The 19,382-nt window shown below is 46.7% G+C and overlaps 2 protein-coding genes across 2 annotated transcripts; one reads left to right on the forward strand and one right to left on the reverse strand.

Moving 5' to 3' along the window:
- Window positions 1-5,018: 5,018 nt before the first annotated feature.
- LOC137671309 (transcription factor HES-5-like) lies at window positions 5,019-6,084 on the reverse strand. Its single transcript, XM_068414775.1, has 3 exons — window positions 6,019-6,084; window positions 5,518-5,698; window positions 5,019-5,284 (listed from the first exon to the last, which is right to left on the reverse strand). Exons 1-3 carry the CDS (start codon window positions 6,082-6,084, stop codon window positions 5,019-5,021), a joined length of 513 nt encoding a protein of 170 aa, XP_068270876.1.
- An 8,444-nt stretch (window positions 6,085-14,528) lies between these two features.
- On the forward strand, window positions 14,529-15,322 carry LOC137671444 (transcription factor HES-5-like). The gene is made up of 3 exons (XM_068415026.1): window positions 14,529-14,591; window positions 14,773-14,953; window positions 15,081-15,322. The coding sequence occupies exons 1-3, from the start codon at window positions 14,529-14,531 to the stop codon at window positions 15,320-15,322; spliced, it is 486 nt and encodes a 161-aa protein (XP_068271127.1).
- The last annotated feature ends 4,060 nt before the right edge of the window (window positions 15,323-19,382 follow it).

Raw genomic sequence — 19,382 nt, forward strand, 5'->3', positions numbered from 1 at the left:
GATATGATGCTGTAACTGGTTATTAACCTGAAGCTTACAAAGCCCCTTTTAACTTCCTGGCTTCTCATGGCAGTGAATTTCATAGGTCAGCCCTCGTCCTTTTCCAGCCCAAAGACATTTTACATTTAGATGGGACACTTAGGGTGTAAGAATTTTAATTGTTGATGGCTGTCACAAACCTATAACTGAACAGGGAGTGTGAGTCCTATTCAAAATCAGTTCCCTGCATTATTTTGTCAGCTTGTAATGAGCAGTATTACTAAGAGCCAGGGCAATCCCTGGCTGCATGTGCTTGTGCTGTTATTGGAGCTTGAAGTCAAGCAGAGGGCTTTGTGCATCTCTCAGGGGTCACATGAGATGGAAGGGACAGCAGGTCCTGCCATGCACCGTATGGGGAGGAATATGTTTGCAGCAGCAGCGGGCAGAGTGAGATGGGAGGGAAGCTTTGACCCAGTTTTCAGTTCTGGAAATATGAAATGAGTGGTTTTAAATAATGCCATCCTCTCCCCAGCACGATGCCCCTGGACTCCAAAGGGCTAAACCAGCTCCCACTGATTAAAGCATTATCCCTTCCTTTAAGTGCTGGGCAGATGGTGCAGCAGGCGTTAGCTTTCTTCTCGGACCCGCAGAGGCACACTTCTTTTGTTGGCAGTTTAACACTGTGAATGGGGCAATGTGGGAAATCCTCGGAGCTGCGGGCTCGCACCATCTGATGTGAATGGTGAACCAGGCACGCTGCCTCGCAGCGAGCACACAAAACAGCAGCCCCCTGCGCCCACAAACTCCCAGCTTCTCCCCCCTCCACCTCTCTGTCAGTTGAAAAGGCAGCAAATCTTCGGTTCGCCCTTGCCGGCTTCACCTACCCTCTGTGTGCTGTTGGTGGATAAAAGAGAAACAAGTATCTCCCCCTGACACACTTTGGTTTGATTATTAAGGCCTGAAAACCTAATGGCAACACTATTTCCCAACTGCTGCTTCAGGATAATAAATTGCCTAGACTCAGGCTGTCCCTAGAATATATTCATTATGGAACTGGGTGCAGTATGTGCTGTCTGCAAGGATTTCAGCAAGGAGAAAAATCCTGTGCTGTAGGCAGTCCAGTTGCTCTTTCTTAAAAGTCTGTAATTAGTTTGCTCAGTTTGGGTTCTTTTAAAATTCAGCTGTTAGTGCTGTAGTCTGTCCCACTGAAACATGTTTGTGATCCAAATCCTGTCACTGTCCTTCCTATCTGTGGGAGGAGTTTGTGCCTCTCTGACTGTCCCTGCAGAGCCAGGATGAAAGATTGATTGATGCTCAGGAGCAGGGGTGTCCTTGGTTTTAGAAGGAAGAATTAAAAGAAACAAATCCCCCAAATTGCCAAATGTGTGGAGTTGACTAAATAATGTGACACAATAATTCCCTCCTTTGGAAGATGGTGTGAAATCTGGACCTGATCTTGAGAGACAGCAGCTATGCTGTGGACAAAGCGTCTTGCTTTCTTAGTGGCCTCGTTCCTCTGTAAATCACATCACAGTCATGAGTTGCATCGTGAAGGTGCAGTCTTCAAAAATCACATGTGAAAACAGGGAGGTGTCTCCACTCTCACTTGGTATGGTACTGAAGAGTGTAAGGGGAAAGGGAAATGTGCAAACCCTTGCCAATGGCTGAGCTTACAGACCTTGCACACCAGGCAGCAGTCCTAGCTTCTCCTAAGGCAAGAACCACCAGGTTAATTGTCTCCAACTGTAGATGCTCGCCGCTTGACCCTGAGCTATGATGTGCAATCTGTGTGCCATAGATTGCTTTGAGTTGAGGAACCACCACAGAGGATCCAGGAAAGGTAACTCACCAACCCCAAGACTATCACCAGTAGGGTTGTGTTCATTGCAGTCCACAAATCGAAGCTGCTGGAGGAGCACTAGCCTAGGAAATTGGTGCTGAGCCATGGAGCTTTTGGATCCTGGTCTGGAGGTGGTGATTTCAGCCCAGGTGCAGACTTACTACACACACTGTTTTCACAAAAGCTGCTACTACTTGTAATACCAATTGGCAGGTTGCTTAGTCCATCTGATGATACTTAGTTTTCCATGGAGGAGAACCCAGTGTATTGCAAGGTAGCAACAGGTCTGGAGGACAGTGGACTATCAGAGAAGAGTACAGAAAACCAGAATTTTGTTGTCTATGTTATGCAGATCTAAAAAGCAGTGCTCCTGTACATCTGGGGCTGTACTTACAGCACACAACTTGATGGCTTAAAGCTTTCCTTTCTATATCACTTTTAGAGCATTTTTATTTTAGACCATTTCCTCCATTCATGTCAGCCTGTCTCACAAATGCTATTGATGGTGTTTTTAAAGAAATAATTACGATTTTTATTTTTTCTGTGCCTTCCTTAGATGGTTTAAAATCTTTCTGACAACCCCTCTTGAGACACCTATTTAGTGTCAAAGAGCATAACATTCCCAAGTTTTAAAAGGGCTCTCGCATAATACTGATCGATCAATGTGCTCCTTGGGAAAATAGCTCTCCAGATGGTCTATCGGGACAGGAATTGCTGGTCATCACAATGCAGAGCCAAAGAGCGTCACTAATGTGGGCTGTTGTGAGGCACGCTTCCTTTGTGGTCCCTTTGAATGTCATAAATAGGGACGAAAGTGTGGGAAACTCTGAGAAACTCAGGCCCACACTCTGAGGTTAATAGGGGCTTTGTCAGGAGAGTATTCCCGGGCTGTGGGATCAGCATAATAAACAACATCTTCCCTAAGGGTGGGAATGTGTTGGGGCAGGGGAGAGTCACCCCAGGGGACAGAGGAGCAATAAGAAGCTTTGCGTTCAATTATTATAAGTGATAATAATTAATAAATTGTAAACATAACTTTTGCTGTGCTAAGACTGGTGAAACCAGCAAGGTGAAGTGACTTTTTCAAGATCACTAAGCAACCACAAAATCTAAAAATATCTCTTCTGGATTATTTAGTCGTTCATTAGGAAGAACAAATCTACCTGCAGCATTGGTATCAGCCCCTGATGAACCGCAGAACTGTACCAAAAACCCACCTTGTATTGGGTTGGCAGACAGATGAGGAGCACTCAACCAGCTCGTGCATTCAGGGTAAAATAATAACCAAAATCATCCGTGCAACCCTAATGAGGTGGAGCAATATGTTCTTGACCTGGCTAGCTGGCTTTTCTGTACATACAACAAAGGGTTTCGCCACAGATCAAGTGAGGACTGGCCAGGTACAGCTTGGAGCGTTTGAATGCAGTTTGATCTTGTCAGCTTAGCAGATCTGAGTTTGCTTAGTGCTTAACTAAGCAGCCATTTGACAAGACCAGGTATTCCAGGTTTCCTTTTGTTTAAGGAAGAAAGCATATGCTAGGAACAAAGTTTTTCGAGGGCATCTCTCCCAGGGAATCTGAGGAGAGTTGAAATTGTTGACCAATGGCGTTTCATGCTGTTACTGTATCTCTGGAAGAATGAGAGGGTTCCCTGTCATACATCCAAATCCATGTGTTACTGTGGTTAGATAATAGTTTTGTGAACTGATTATTTGTGCAGATTTATTTTGCTTTGAAGAGAAGGGAAAATAAGAGGTGACTAGTCCCCGCTGAGCAATGAATGGGAACTCTTCTAAGGAAAAGCGAGTGAATGTTATTGGGGAAAGTGCTGTGTTTTGGAGAGGCTGTTGGTATTGAAGGTGATCAAGAGTGGCTTTATGATCCCCTAAAAAAGACAACAGAAACTAGTTCACCCTGTTGCGGGTGGTTTCAAAGAGGAGGGTAAGATCCCCAAGCAGAGTCAGGTGCCAAACTCTTTGGAAGTTATTAGGAGTTTTGCATGTTGCTACCTCCGACACGGACAGATAGTGTAAGACTGAACATAGGTTGGTGGGCAAATTAATGGGGAGTGGGGGGAAGTAAAGTGGCTGTGAAATTAGTGATTTGCTGAAGGCTGAATAGGTTGCTGTTAAGTATCTGGGTCTACACCTCTCAGTATCTCACCTCAATTTCACCTCCATTTTAATTTTCGATAACTTTTCCAGAGGTTGCTTCTTTGCAGGATCTGAAATCCTGTTGTACCAAATGAATTTCCCAAATATAAACTACACTGGAATGAAGGGCTCAGAAATATGACATTATCTGATAGCTTCCCCACTGCAGAAGGGGTCTACATGCAACACAGTCCAGGAGTATGAGCCACGTTAATAATTGCAAACCAAAGGATTAATGACTAAAACCATTTTTATTGTATTGTACAGCGAAGACACCAAAGCTGAGCATCACACAGGATGAATACATCACAACTTTATAAAAGCTTTTTAAGCTCTTTAGCATGTTCAGTGAATGATTATAAAGTACTTATTGCCTCCCTTCCTCCCCCTTTTCCTTAAGGTTTATCACAGGTATTTCCTTTACAAAAGGCACCACTTATCCCTCAACTGAGAGCAGCACATACTGACATTACCAGAACTTTCCCTAGAGCTATCTGTTATCATCATAACTTTCTGTAAGAAGGTATACTAAAAATAGCACAGGAACTTCAGAAGAATCAGCATTTCTAATAACATCTTTCACTCAAAAGGGAAAGGCTCAATATTCTCTTCACGATACAAAATACATTCTTCAAAGTCTTTAGGAAGGTCAATACATTATCTAGAGACAATGGAGCACTTGAACCAGTGACCCAGGGAGTGAGTAAAAAGATTTCCACTGACAGCCACAGGCTCAACAGCCTTGCCAAGCAGAAGTGTGATGGAAACTGAAGGGTGTTTGGCTCTCTAAATCACCACAGAACTTGGTCCTCTCTTTGGCTAGGAGCCACCAATAAAAGCAGCAAATTTGCTGCAAGATACAAACACATTCCTTCACTATGAAGGGAAACTACTCAGCGACCCTCATTTCTTGTGACAGAAAAAACAATAACTGCCCCCCTCCCACCTTTGGAAAGCAAAGTTTCCTACTTTACAGAGGAACTATTAAATCACAGGTCCCTCTAGTTTTTCCAGCAAAACATAGGAGTAAAACAAAGTTCAGCAGGTCTACCAGGGTCTCCAGAGAGTAGGAGCAGCGGCCACAGTCTTCTGGGTAGGTTGTTTTCTGGCAAACAGACAGGGTGACAGAGGTGGACTGCGCAGAGCAGGAGAGTACCTGACGTCTGCACCCATCTGAGCTTTGCAGAAATGCTTGATCAGCTGCACCTGAGTGTCCCTCTTGGGTTCATAGTAGGACAGAAAATGCATAGCTTCTTTGAGGCACTGCAGGTACCCACTGTTGAAGTCCTGCTCTAGATTCTTGTGAATGAATGCTAGAAAAGAAAGAGAGAAGCAAATGCAGTGGGTTAGGATCATGACCAAAACATGGGACAGTTCTGATTCATGCATTAAGTTTCTTCCAAAAGCCTGAGTGCACGAGCCTTGCTCATGTGACTAGACCTGGTGTGTTGTACCCCTGCGTGCTTCAGGGGCCAGGGGTGTACGGGAGGGCAGAGGCCTGGGGCAGTAGAGGTTAACTGGTGTGCAACACATGCTCTGCACTCACTTTGGTCCTGCAGCTGGCTCTGCTGCTTCAGGTAGCTGACAGCCACTTCCAGGACGTCAGCTTTCTCCAGCTTGGAGTTGGGCTGGTGTCTCTGAAACTCCTTCTCCAGGAGCAGTTTCAGCTGCTCGATGCTGCTGTTAATCCGGTCACGGCGCATTTTCTCCACCACCGGCTTCCTCAGCTGTGAGAGAGATGGAGCAGATCGTTAAGGATCTTCTGAGACCTGACCCAATTTTCCCTTCTGATGCCCTGATACACACGGGTTCAAAGATGCTTCCTTTTGGTAGGAGAGCTTTGCAGTGCTGCCTACCTGTTCCCCACTCAATTTTATTTAAAAAAAGTCTACATAGTCTCCTTTATCCCTCTTTAACCTATTTGCCTTTCCCCAGACCACTTTCTCCCTCCTTCCTCATCTTTTCCCAGGTAGTATTTATGTGATGGGGCAGCCCATTGCAGAGAGCGCAGCCCAGCCTCCCCAGTCCTGCCAAGGGCTCTACTCACTTTATTCTTTTCTTTTGGCAGCAGTTTCTCCTCCATGTGGATCATGAGAGCGTTAGTGGGAGCCATTCTTAGTGCTCTGTCCTGGGCACAGACCCCCACGTCGGGCTGCTGTGCTGAGCGTCGGACTATGCCCTGGCAGTTTCCAGCTGCCTCTATTTATACCTCGGGGAGCTTCAGCAGATACGTGAGTCTGGGGATCGCTGGTGTTTCCCACAGCCGTGCAGCCAATCCAGGCACACAGCCCAACAATAGGGGAAGCATCTATTAGTGCATGGTACATTGATTGCAAATGCCCCGGAGAGAATAACCTTCTGCCCACGCCGACTGGTGGAGTGTGCGGTGAGGCTGCCCAGGGATCTGGGAAAACCCCGACCCTCCAGCTGGTCGGCTGGGATCCATTGCATTCCCAGTCCCTGCATGTGCCAGGGAAAGAAGCAGTGGGGGAGCACTGTTAGGGTCAAAATCGACAGCAGCAAGGACATCTCTCTACTCTTTCTAGAGAGGGCACTTTACAGCCAGCCTCCCAGGTGCCCTTTGCCAGTGTGGGTGTGTTTGTGCTTGTCCATACGGTCCTTACACTTTTAATGGTGAGCCAAAGCGTTATCAGTGTGAAATGACTTCTAAATGCTGTGGAGAACCTACAGCCAGCATGGTGGGATGTGGGATGGGCAGGGTGAATAAATAGGGAAGGGGAAGCAAATGGAAATGGTCACCTCTGTTTCTCTCTTCACACGCCGATGTCTGTGCTTGTCTTCTCCCAGTGCACTGCTTGTGCACAGGAGCGTGGCTCAGAGTCTGGAGATGGAAGTGGTGGAGGGAAGTGTGCAGTGAGGGAAGACAGCCGAAGACAATTTCTTACTTGGAAATCCTCAAGCGAAGCCTGACTTTAATGGGCAGTTGACAGGAAGGAGGGAGGTGTCACTGAAGTAGCCGGCTTCGTGGTTTTCATTGTGTGGGCCTGAATGGGCTTAGCTCTTTGTGAGGGGCAGATGTTGTCCTTGGAGCCCTTTATTCCCTGCGTTGTGGGAAAGCCAGGAGACAAGACATCTCATGAACACTTTGAAGCAGTCAAAGGATTGTGATACAAAATAAGATACAGCTCAGAGACCATGCCCTAGCTTTTGCCAGCTATAATAAGGTGCTGCCCTTTTTCCTCTGTTCTTTGGCTGGCCTTCCTCCAAAAGCTGGTGTCCTGTGTCATCCCTTTCCTAGCAAGGGAGCAACAGTGGCAGGCCTTGAAGCTAGGAGCTGACAGGTAGGCATGTACCAAGCTGGTTGAAGAGGCTCTTCAGTGTCAAAACCCATCTTTTTCCCAACTCCTGAGGAGCAGCCCTGTCCTTTATTGCTGTATTATAACTCATAGCCAGATGGTCTTTTGGGAGTTGGATTCTTTCCCTTTAAATCATTCAGGCTCAAGCACCGTCACTAATGTCGTGAGTAGTTGCAAGGCACACTTCTATTGTCCCAACAAGAAATGTTATCCATAGGGGAAAAGTATGGGAAACGCAGAGAAACTCAAACCCACACAGCCTGGTGCTAATGACTCCTTTGTGGAGCCCGCACTTGTGCCAAGGCTCGATGAACTCACAGGGCTTTTCCACCGAGCAAGGCTGAGAAGCGCGTGTTTCACCGTGCAGGCAGGGGCTTCTGAGGTCTGTGTTTGCCAGGAGAAAGGGGCAACATGGGGCAAGGGGCAGAGGCAGTGGTTCACACGCAGGGGTGGCCAGCAGGACCCCGAGCTCAGGGCTTTGTCATCACCCCTGGAGAGCAGGGCCTTGCAGGATGTGTCCTGTGTGCCATCGGATCTCAAGTGGGCTTTTGTCCCTTCGTCAGGTTAGCATTGCTGGCAGGGCTTATCTGCACAGGTAACAGCGAAGGCTCTGTAGGACCAAGCTAGCTCTGACCTCACTTTCATAGGTAACGTGCTAGCGGCAGCATCACTGAGGAAGACAGTAGCAATGGGAACACCTGCCAGGGTCCCAAGCAGACCTGTGTTGACACATCTGCATGGAAATTGTTATCTGTGAATGCCTGATGAAGCTATTGGGTCTGTATGTTGTGCCACACTCATACCTTACTATCCCTGGGTGGACGTGTTCTAATGTTTAAGATTCCTGGATTTTAGCACCACAAATCCCTGCAGTATTACCACATCCCTTCATCTTCCTCATATTCTTCTGACTCACTCTGTGGAGCTGCTTTCTTGGATGAGGTTTGAAAAGACAGGGTACTGCCTATTTGAGGTGAACCCTAATGATCCTTTGACAGTTTTAAAGTTATGAGTCACTGCTTTGGTGACACTGATGAATATCCCTTCTCCCAGCGCCCCAGGTGCACCTAACCCTGCCTACCATGTTCTCCTCGGGGTGTTTCAGTGACACTACATTCTACATAGCAAATAGTTTAAAAAATGGTTTGGCATGGGAGGCAATATATAAAGAAATTATTCTGCCAAACTTGCTATTCAGGATTGGCTGCTTCTGCTCTCACAAGCCAAGCCTAATTCTGCTGTCTGAACCAACGGAGTGGAAGTGTAGAGAAATCTGCCTCTTTCAGGGGAGAAGGTTGTGTTGGTATTAGACCTGTTGTACAAAATATTCCATTAAATGTCATTAGCATGGCATTATCTTGCCTCCTTTAGACATTAGAATCCTGGCAAAAAGGGGTCTTATCACTGTGAAGGACATTCTTCACAGGTTTAACCTTTTTAAATTAGTTTTCCTTTAGATCCAGAATGCTTAATGTACTGTCATTCCCAGGTGCATAAGTGAAGGAAGGTGGAATTTGATCATTAAGAAACATATGAGACAATTTGATCTGCATTTTCAGGGTTGTTAGAGGCAAAAGCAGTTTGTATAGCTGCTTGTGTGGGTGACCCTGCAATAGTCATGCACTAAGGACATAGTCTTTCTACAGTGAGTATTCCAAATAATAAAAAATTAAGGAGAATTTATTATTTTTCTGCCCAGCTGAAATTCCCACAAGTCACCTCTCAGCATATTCAAGAGTGCACAAGAGGGATTTATTATTTCCTGGTATATTGACTCTGAAAGGTCTGGGGATTACAGCTGCTTTGCACATGAATAGCTGGAGTGTGTTGTACAAAAGGCATGGTCTGTGGGATAATGGGGTTGGATGTGGGAAAGCGCTGACCCTGGGGGAGAGCAGGCTGGTGCCTGATGGCAGGAATCAATTATGTCTCAAAGGAACACATTGCCCTGGGAGCAGGCTTTGCGGGAGCCACCTTGTTATGTGTTTACCACCCTCCTCCTCCAAAAACCCCTATAAAACAACCACAGAATATATCCTGTCCTTCTGCTTTTACCAGGGGCTCAGCTACACCTTGCTCTACAGTCACACCAGTCCGTGCTAAGTTAGTTATGATCTCACGTAACTGTTCCCCATCTCAGCAGCAGGGCTGAGACCCAGCAGTTTTCTCACACGTGCTACCAGGTGGTTTTGAGTTTTGCTCTAAGGGTTAGGAATAGGACCAGGACCCCAGAACATCCTTAGCACAGCTGGTAGCACAAACCGTGCCCTACAATCACCTGCAGCACCAGGCACAGGGAATCTGGCGCGAAGTCCCCAGGAGCTGCCACCAGGAGCCTGCGCAGACACCTTTTGCATAAGGCCAGTGATCAGCACACACCGCTGCACCTGCAGAGAGCACTGCACTTGTTCACTGAAGCACTCTGGCTCCTTGCACATTTCTAAGTCACTGGTTTTATCCAGGCCAAGTGTCTAGGGCCTGAAATTCCCGTATAAACTCAGAGAGTTGATGTAATTCAGGGCACGCTGAATTACACATCCTCTCCTCCCAGGAGCTCCAAGCCCAGAATAACTGTAACTGCTGGGAGGCAGCTGATCAAAATTAGGTGGTGCTGACAGACAGAACCACACGGGACTAAGGACAGCTGCACCTTAAGACTGAGGGTTTGGTAGGTCTTTAGGAGCACGAATAAACAAATTAAAACTTAGTTGACTTTCTAGAGAGATGAAGTTAATTTCTGTTGAATAGATCATTAAGTATTTCCTGATCAAGGATCTGAGTGCATCTTCCTTTTCAGCCATCTCATGGGCTTGAACAAATTGTACTAAATAACATTTTCAAAAACTGCTACTGAACCTGAGCACAAATGAGAACTTCTGCATGTGCTGGTCTAGGTGGTGCATGGCTGCGAGTGTGGTCCAGGCCCGTAATCCAAATTCTCCCACAAGCTCGGGAGCTGGCTTCTTTTCAGAGATGCCAAAGCTAATTAAAACAAAAGCAAGTGCTGAGCATCTTTGCAAACCAGATGTCTCAAACAGGCCACTTGGCAATGGAAGCTCTGCAACCAGGAGGCTATCTGAAATATTGCCACTTTGGTTTTTCTCCTCTCTGCCTCATTTTTCCTCCTTTGTAAAACATTGCTAATAATGCATCCTTATCTCACAGAGGAGGTTGCTGAGAATTCATTAGCTGGTATTTGTAAAGCACTTTGAAAATGCAAAGCCAGTGCATTATTCCTAGTCTTCTGGATGCTTTCCATGTTATTAAAATCAGGATTTCAGAAAGGCTTATCGGGGATCAAAACAGCATCCCCAACTTGAAAGGCAGCAAGACTGTTAAACCATCAACGGCCGCCTCCCCCTCCAGCCAGATGTTAAGCCCCAAAGAGCTGGAGTGGCACAGGGAATTGCTTTCCCAAGTTGCCCCAGCTGGGCTGACAGGCCCTGATCAATGGCTTTCTCTGCAGTGAGTGCTATGCAGATGGTCTACCCCGAGCAAGGTTTGTGGGAAGTACAAAGGGAAGTCAAACACCATTTCTAATTCAGCTTGTAGCATGGCACGCTTCCTTTATCCTCGGCCTGAATGCAGTGAATAGGAGAGCAGTGTGGGAAACTGGACGGAACTCCAAACTCACACAGTCTGCGGGCCTGTAAGACACTCCTGTCCTCAAACCACATCTGCCTGTGACAGACAGAGGGAAAAAGAGTGACAGAATGAAAAATCAGATTATAAAAACTTCATGAAGGGAAAATAAACCCCAAGTAAAAGGAAAAAAGTGAAGGAAGCAATGCAGACCAACAGAAATTGTGCCAGACTGAAGCAGGGGACTGCCAAGCAGCGGAGCGAGGAAGGGCTGGGAGGAAATGACAGGGAAAGGAGCTGCAGGAGCAGAATCTCACTCATCCACCAGTAAGGCCAAAGAAAATTGTCCCAGAGGTGGTTTCAGCCTGCACTAAGGCTTCTGAGCCACATATTCTGTTTGCCTCTAATTCCCCAGATTTGTTTAATATGTCCCAGGAAACACAGACCCTTGATATTAGTCAGGCTGCTCATTAGCTTATGCAAACTGTTGCAAACAGATACAGAAGCTCCTCCAATCCTTAATTGCTCTGGCATGTTAATCTGAATTGCTGTTTGCTGTAATTTAAATATGGGGTTTAAATACAGGACTGATTTCCTCCTGCCAGCTTGGAGATCCTCTGCTGTAGGTGAGGCATTGCCTCAGTTCAGCTTTGCCCAGAAAAATAATATGTTTTTTTGCTAGGACTGTCCATGGAGTCACTGACAGATACCAGGAGACTCTGCTACCAGGCGTCCCTTGACGAGTGCCCATACCCCAGGCTGCTCAGTACCTCTGTCTCAAATTCTGCTGATGAGGATTTTGATGAATTCCACTGTAGGTGTAGAGGTAATTTGTATTTACACCAGTTTACTGGAGATCAGGGATTAGCTCTGGAGGTACAAATGCTACAGGCCAACTCTAGCAGCGTGCTTCACCCTTTGTGGAGTCCAAAGTTTCTGTTGACTTCAGCAAGGATCCAAGTAAGGCCCTTAGGATGGGACCCATTTTATTTTTCACCTCAGGATGGTCTGTAGGCCTCAGCGCTGAGTCTCCTATATCTCGCTGTCCCTGTTCTCTATTGAGCAGCATTGCTCTGTCCCTGCTCCCAAGCGCTTTGGCTTTCTGAATGACTGACATAAGGCGATGGAAGTTTGTGTACCTCTGAGTTTCCCACACCATTTCTTAACTATATTCATTCCTGCCACAAAGGAAGTGTGCCTGACTACAAACCACATTAGCGACGGTGCTTGGCTCTGCATTGTGTTCAGTGGGAAACCCTGCTCCCAAAAGGCCATCTGGGCAGCACGCATCAGGAGAGGAGCAATGAGCATCTCTCCAGACTTGGGAAAGCAGCAGCATCTTTGAGTCTTCCTAAAGAGCTAACATCTGGCAGAGATTTGGGGGGAAGGCTCTTGCTAATGCCATATTTCAAACATGTTATCCAGATCTGGTATCTGGGGATCCTAGTGAGTTTTCTATTCAATATTGTGTCTGTTTGGAACCGTAGTAGAACCATGTAATTCAGAATTCATTATCCTGAGTGTAAAGTTCACTGACTCTGCTAGCTTTATAATAGGGAGGAATTTTTGTTATCACTTTTATTTAGAATCATTGCTGTTCTTACAGCTGCTTATTAGTGAGTTAATCTGGAAAACAGAAACTGTCTCTAGCAAAACTGCTAGTGGACCCTGCTGATCACGGGATTGGCACATTTCTTCTTCACGCACTTGATTAATGAGCTCAAGAAATGAGTTGCTGCTCAGGTTTCTGAGAATCCCCCCAAGAGGGATGCACAGAGCAAAAGATTGGTTTCAGAGGTGGCATTACACGGGCTCAAAGATAATCCACAAGCTTTGAGGAGAACATGTGAAATGGTGTCACAAAAGCTTTCCCACAACTTGACATAAAAGACTCGGAGCTCAACAGCTGCTGCTCTGTACGAAAAGAAGGGAGCCTATTCAGGGGCAGGACAATAGGGATGGAGCAGCAGATCCTGGAAGAGGTCACTTAAGCCTTACCTGGGCTTACGAATAATGAGTTGCAGAGTGAGAGAGAAATGTGTCCGTGTGTCTGTGTATTCACATTAAAAGACACGCGTGACCACACACATATTTATGAGTATATATTAATATAGACATGAACACACATACACATATATTAATGTAAACGCAAACAGTATTTACTTATGACCATTTCTTTTTCAGTAAGAGATCGCCAAACATAAGCCCTAATGTTATTTGAGAGTAATTTCTCAGATTGTTATTATTATTGGATTGAATCTTACAGAGGGAGATAGTGATGCTCACAGAGAAGCGTGCTGAGCTGATGAGGTCACGTAGCACCTTTGGAGTAAATCTGGGACCAGAGCACGTGGTTCCAGGTGCGTGGTTAATGCTGCCGCCTGCCTTCGCCCTTCTGGTGGTGTAACAGGGCTGGCAGCCTGGCCCCACACAGGCCAGGGCGCGTGTCCAGGGGATGCAGAAAACACTCTGCTGCCATTTCCTCCTTGAGCTGCTCGTGTGAGGTTAGAGCTCATAGAAGAAAGCAGCACCTGCATGGGCAGAAGGTGGGATGAATGCAGGTTCAAGCTTTCCAACCTGAATCTCTGGCTGTGTGTTTATAGGATGCAAATAGCAAGACCTGCTGCAGGCACCTCTTGAGCAAAGACTCTGCATCTCAGTATGGAAACTGCCCCGGTGGAGAAGGAGGAATCAGGAATTTGATTTCTAATAATTTTATGGGCTATATGAATTTCTTCTGCAGTTTTCCTTTGTGCATAGATTAAATGAAAATAATTAGAGTAAAACATGTTGGGGGGGCGGGGGGAAGTGAGAAAGCAGCATGTGAGACTGAACTGATCCCAAAACACTCAGATCCTTCTCCTTGCAGATTTATCTCGCAGGTATTTGAAAACAGAAACATAGAGTGCTGTGACATGGCTTGAGAGTGTACTAAGGAGGTGCATAAGATATCAAAGGAAGAGAACAAAGATCAAAACAGAAAACATCTTCAATAACTATGTGTACTTACAATTAAACATATTTATTTGCAGTAAGGCAAACCAGAAAAGCTGTTTTCTGTTTCACATGGGCAAAACTGGTGTCACAGTCACCTGAGGGAGAGCAACTGGCTCTGGCTCGCACAGATTTAAAGAAATCCTGCTCTTTATCTCAGAAAGGCAGAAAATGCTCGTGTGTGCATGTGCACTTGTGCATGCTTAAGCGTGTGCCTCCGTGCGTCTCCAGAGAGGAGCGCAGCCCCACGGAGCTGACCTCCTCCTCCTCCCTCCACGCACGGAGCCCAAGGCTGCCTCTGCGACGCCACCGACCCGCGCCGTTACTCAGCAGCCTTTCCCCGTCGAAGGCCAGCTCCTTCCCAGCTTCGCACACGTAATTCTGATCCCAGCCCTTCACGTGCCGCGCACTCCCCACCTGCTCATGGGGAGAAGGTCATTATCCCCAGGCTATTCACTGGCAACGGAGCGTGCAGGAATCGGTGCTTCTCCTATTGTGCCGCCTGGGTCCCTGATTGGCTGCGCAGTGTGGGAAACTCCGCCGAGCCCCAGACCCACAGGCTCTCAGTGAGGCTGCACACCATAAATACCGGGCAGAGGCAGCTTCCAGCATCACGTTTCTACTGGACTGACACTCGGAGACCTTCCTTCCCTCCTCAGGACGGATGGCTCCCAGCGCTGCTTTCATGGAGCCCGACAACCTGCTGACACCAAAGGAGAAAAACAAAGTAAGTCCAGGCACAGCGAGGCAGCTTCCAGCCACGTGCTCAGCTGTTCTCGTAGCAGTTTACACTGGCTGAGAAACAGGTCCACATTGTTCAGGAACAGTGATGGGCAACAAACGGTCCTGTGAAATGGCAGAGAGGAGATCCTTCTAACAGTAGGTCTCTTTTCCTTTGCTTTTTACAGCTGAGGAAGCCGGTGGTGGAGAAAATGCGCCGTGACCGGATTAACAGCAGCATCGAGCAGCTGAAACTGCTCCTGGAGAAGGAGTTTCAGAGACACCAGCCCAACTCCAAGCTGGAGAAAGCCGACGTCCTGGAGATGACCGTCAGCTACCTGAAGCAACAGAGCCAGCTGCAGATGAAGAGTGAGTACTGGATTTTGTTTCAGTCTCTAGCTGACTGCAAATCTGTGACAGCTTTATGACTCTCTAGCCATGAACAATTGCTCTAAACTATTCTTTCTCCCCCCCCCCCTTCTCTTCCCTTCTCTAGCTGCAGGATCCTTCCATAAAAGCTCTCAGTTTGACTTCAGAGAGGGCTATTCGAGGTGTTTGCAAGAAGCTTTCCGTTTCCTCTCTCTTCATAAGGTCCGAACTGAAACACAGACCAAACTTTTAAGCCACTTCCAGAAGAGCCAGTCAGCTGCTGCGGAGGTCGCCTTTCCCCCTGGGAACCCCAGCACCCTGAAGCAAGCATCTCCGAAAGGTGCCAGTACTCTCTGGAGGCCCTGGTAGTCAGGGGAGTCCTTCCTGCACGGACCTTTGCCTTTTCCACTCCAGAGGAAGGTTCTGACTGCATCTGATAGTCCAGCTCTGATCCTCTCTTCTGTAGGGAGTTTTATTTCCCCGTGTATTTTATTTATGTGTGAAAAGAATGGCGTACTTTTGACTTTGATGGGATCCTCTGGCAGAAGTTCAGGCATTCTGTTGAGTGGTATTGGAGCTGTGTAGGTGCTGTGGTTACAGTACAGAGCACACCGCTCAGTCAGGGGCGAAGGTCTTCGAGGTGGAGCAGGGTATTTTTGTAAATGTTACAGTTGTGACGGACAGGAATTGCTGTAGGAGAGATTTCTCTACTATTGCTTGTAAGAGCCATCAGCTCTGCTCTGGCTTGACGAGTGACCCTTGTTTGCTCAGTCACTCCAGAGGATAAACTGACCACCCTTTGGTTCATGCACACTTGATTAAAACCAGTTTCCCCCTGTTTGCTTATAACTTGTACAGCATCAAAGATGGGTTTTGTTTTGGTCTGGATTTTTCCCCAGCGACCCTTTCATAGTCCTAGGGTATAAAGTGTGACGGATGAGCAGAAGCTAGGAAACTATGTGGAATATTTCTACTATTTTGCTGCTTTTTTCGGTTTAGAAAAAGAGTATGTTACTGCTTTATGTTAAAGACGAGGTAGTAGGTAAAAGGCTTAATTGGTCAATGTTATACATTTTGGGTGTAAGCTATGCTTTTTCTAGCATTTTCATTATAATAATGATTTTTGTCTGTATTAAGTGGTTTAATTCATGGTGGATAGTGTTTCTCCCGCTGTTGGGACAGCCCTGTGGGTTACCTGCATACTGTGTATGCGTCTGTGTTTGGAGAGAGCAATAAAATGCATTTGTGTGCAACTTCTGTCTGGGTCCTCTCCCTCTGAGGGATACGCAGCCACTTGTGCCCCTGAAGAAGACTAACATGTCAGTCTTCCAAAGAAGTGGGGTTGTTTGTAAAGCGAAAGGAGCTCATATTCTCCTCTTCTCTACATGTTCTCATGACTTCCATCACGCTGGTACCTTACACCCTTAACCCCAAGCAATAACCAAGTGCTACTGCCACGCATTCTCTCAGCTGAATCACATGCAGCGTTTCCTTGAGCACTGCCCCTCCTATCCACACAAAACCTTCTCACCTGAGGAATAAAGCCTTAAACCTGCCCATTGGGTCTCCTGACAGGCAGCAGCTGGAATCTGAGTCCTCCTCTCACACGACTTTTTCACCTGATACTGAGAGGAAACAGACTCAGTCCTGCAGTGCTGTGTATCCTCTAATGCTGTCCCACAATTTCTTCTCTGAGAGGTCAGAGGAGCAAATAATCTGTCACCCAGAGCCTCAGGAAAGAGCCGTGCTGCGGCTCTCCTTGCTGCTGTACGGGGTGGTGGTGGCAGAGCCGTGGAGGTCCTGCGGACACAGATGGGTGAGTGCTGCCCTGGTAGGGACACACAGACCTGGGTGAGGCCATTTGTTGCTGTTGCGCCTGCCAGAATTAGGGTAAACCTCAGTGGACAGGTGCTAGACACGTGTAAACCTTTTATAGGTGCTGCAAGTGTGCTGACAAGCTGCTGCTGGGCTACAGGCTGTCTGGTTGCCTCACAGTCTGCATGATTTTTAAATTATTATATTGGCATACTCTGGATCTTAAGTTATTCAGTATTACTTTATTACTGAGTTGAACTTTTAATTAAACAGCTGTGAAAGCAGATGAAGATTTTAAGAAGGGAGCAGAGTTAAATATTACTGTCATTCAGTGTTGTCGTTTGGAGGAGGGATTTATTGTAGTCTTTAGGCAGCAATTGCTCCAAAGATGTTTTTGCAAAGAAATGTCTGTCCTCCAACCCTATAATTATTAGATGATGCTAGAGATGCGTATCTAAAACAGCACAGAAACGTTGCTGTTTCATTACTCCTGAGACTGGAGAGGCAAGACATGTAGGAAGAGGTAACCTAGGATTAGAATTCTGGGGCCAACACCACAAAGAACATTTCGGCTTGTATTTCCTGTTGACTTGAGAAACCGAGCTTGTCCTGCTAACCGTTGGAAAGACCCTGGAAAAGATACTGTCAGGAATTGGGCCTGGGTAGGAGCTCTTGCTTTCTATGATGTGAGGTGCAGCTGGAAGAAGACGCTGTAGATGGGCTGGGAGCTTTCCACAGTCAGGTAAAGGGGCGGGATGCAGCATCAGACCCGGATCAGCAACCTGCCAACTAAAAAAAGATCTATTTTTTGGGTGCCTGCCATAGCAGCAGTGTGTTTGATGTCTACAGCAAGTGTGTGTTTGATGGAGTCTGGAAAACCTTGCTAATGTTTAGATGTTTCTTTCGGGCTGTTGTAGGAGCTGGAGTGTGATTTGTCACCAGGTGGCAGCATGGGAGAAGGAAAGGCTGGAGCTCCCTGGGAAGGAGATAATCTGCTCTGAACTTGGCATGGGCAGTTGTGATAAACTTAGCCGGAGGGGAAGCTTACAGATGGCACAGGTGTCAGACGGAACCCGAATGCCTTGGGGTGAACTCAGTGCACAGTAACAGACCTGCTCAACAAGCCACGATCTTAATTTGGAAGCCCTCTGCATTTATCCCTTTGTAGGTGTTCACTCGCTGATAGGTCAAGGTCAGTGAAACTCTGCTGCTGCCCCTGTCCTCAACTTGAATTGTTTCTCCCTTGCAGTAGCACATGTTCTTCTCTTCTGCGACCCTTGTGCACGTGTTTATAGAACAGTAACGTAGTGCTCAGCAGGGAGTGCCATTTCCTAGTTGTTTTGAGCCTCTCTCTTAGATCTGTTCTTGTTTCATCAAGGTCATTGGTAGCCAGTGTGGTGTAGGGGGCTGTAACTGGGGAGGGGAGGTGCGAGTGCAGGAGGGGTAAAACAGAAGGACGTGGGGGACTGTAAAGGGAGGTTGTAACTTACGCACTTGGGTTGTGCTGGCACAGACACAAAGCGACAGATGGAGAGAGTCTTCTGCAGGTGGGAGGCATAATGAACTTACATGAGAAAATAAAGTAACTTCCATGTGCTGTAATAATAACTCGGAGTGAAACCTCCCAGGCACATTTTAATTATCCCTGTAGCAGTCGCATGTGCCAGAACTTCTAATGGCACATCTCCAGAGCTTCAGGATTTTGCAGAGTAATTAAATTGTCAGCCACGTGAGCCTCCTCCACCTGACCCCTGCACGGCTGCGTGCTGTTTCCCTTGCTTGGCATGTACAGACTGTTGTCTCTTCCCTAAGCTCCCTCGCGGTTGGCAGCGACGAGCAATCGAGTATCAGACAGTTTCACAGTCCCTCTGATAAGACTGAAGGGAACAAATATAAAAGAATGCAACTCTCAAGGCCAGAACTGTGCTATGAATATGGTAACAAAGAACAAATCCTTTAGAGAAGGATTATATGCCAACGTGACTAGCCCGAGGGCCATCTCTGCTATCTGTAGAGTACATGTTAAGTTAATATTACTGTACTGTTTGTAGTATACGTGTAGCTGTTAGAGTCCAGTTAAAGCAGTTAAGAGCACTGTATTACTGGTCACAACTTCGTTTGACTCTTCTTCCATAATCTCACGCTTTTGTTCTTGTGCATAACTCTGTGCCCTGTCTTGCGAGCAGGAGACCCTTCCAGCATGTTGGGAACACACTGGGCTGTACACCCCGCTCCCCAGGTAAAAGCAGCAGTTTGTCTGTTGACTGATTTCACTTCAGCAGGTAAAATTCATGCAAAAATCAGGAGGGTTTCATGCAGTGATTTAGCCAGCTCTCTTTGTCACACGGCCAGAATAATTCTGTGGGTCATCTCTTATGGCAAAGCTGCTTCTGTTAAGTGGTTTTCATTTCCTTCCCTGTTGTTTAGATAATCAAACCTTTTGCTAGTGGTGTGCTAATGAAATCTGGGAAGCAAATGAACAGTGTGATTTGGCACTCGTAAGCTAAGCACTAGTAGCTACTAACTTGCTTTCCAGTGATTTCTGTGCTAGAAAGAAAAGCGTTTTCTGGAAGAGTATTTAGAATTCACTATTAAGTGTTGGCAATTTAAAATA

The sequence above is a fragment of the Nyctibius grandis genome, chromosome 17 (genome assembly GCF_013368605.1).
Source record: "Nyctibius grandis isolate bNycGra1 chromosome 17, bNycGra1.pri, whole genome shotgun sequence".
NCBI classification, from domain to species: Eukaryota; Metazoa; Chordata; class Aves; order Nyctibiiformes; family Nyctibiidae; genus Nyctibius; species Nyctibius grandis.

Excerpts from the sequence above, each read along its gene's own strand:
- LOC137671309 (XM_068414775.1), bottom strand. The coding sequence starts at position 6,084 with ATGGCTCCCACTAACGCTCTCATGATCCACATGGAGGAGAAACTGCTG. Across the intron at positions 5,699-6,018 it reads TGCCAAAAGAAAAGAATAAA|CTGAGGAAGCCGGTGGTGGA; the intron begins GTGAGTAGAGCC and ends TCTCTCTCACAG. Across the intron at positions 5,285-5,517 it reads GAGCCAGCTGCAGGACCAAA|CATTCATTCACAAGAATCTA; the intron begins GTGAGTGCAGAG and ends TTTCTTTTCTAG.
- LOC137671444 (XM_068415026.1), top strand. The coding sequence starts at position 14,529 with ATGGCTCCCAGCGCTGCTTTCATGGAGCCCGACAACCTGCTGACACCA. Across the intron at positions 14,592-14,772 it reads CACCAAAGGAGAAAAACAAA|CTGAGGAAGCCGGTGGTGGA; the intron begins GTAAGTCCAGGC and ends TGCTTTTTACAG. Across the intron at positions 14,954-15,080 it reads GAGCCAGCTGCAGATGAAGA|CTGCAGGATCCTTCCATAAA; the intron begins GTGAGTACTGGA and ends TCCCTTCTCTAG.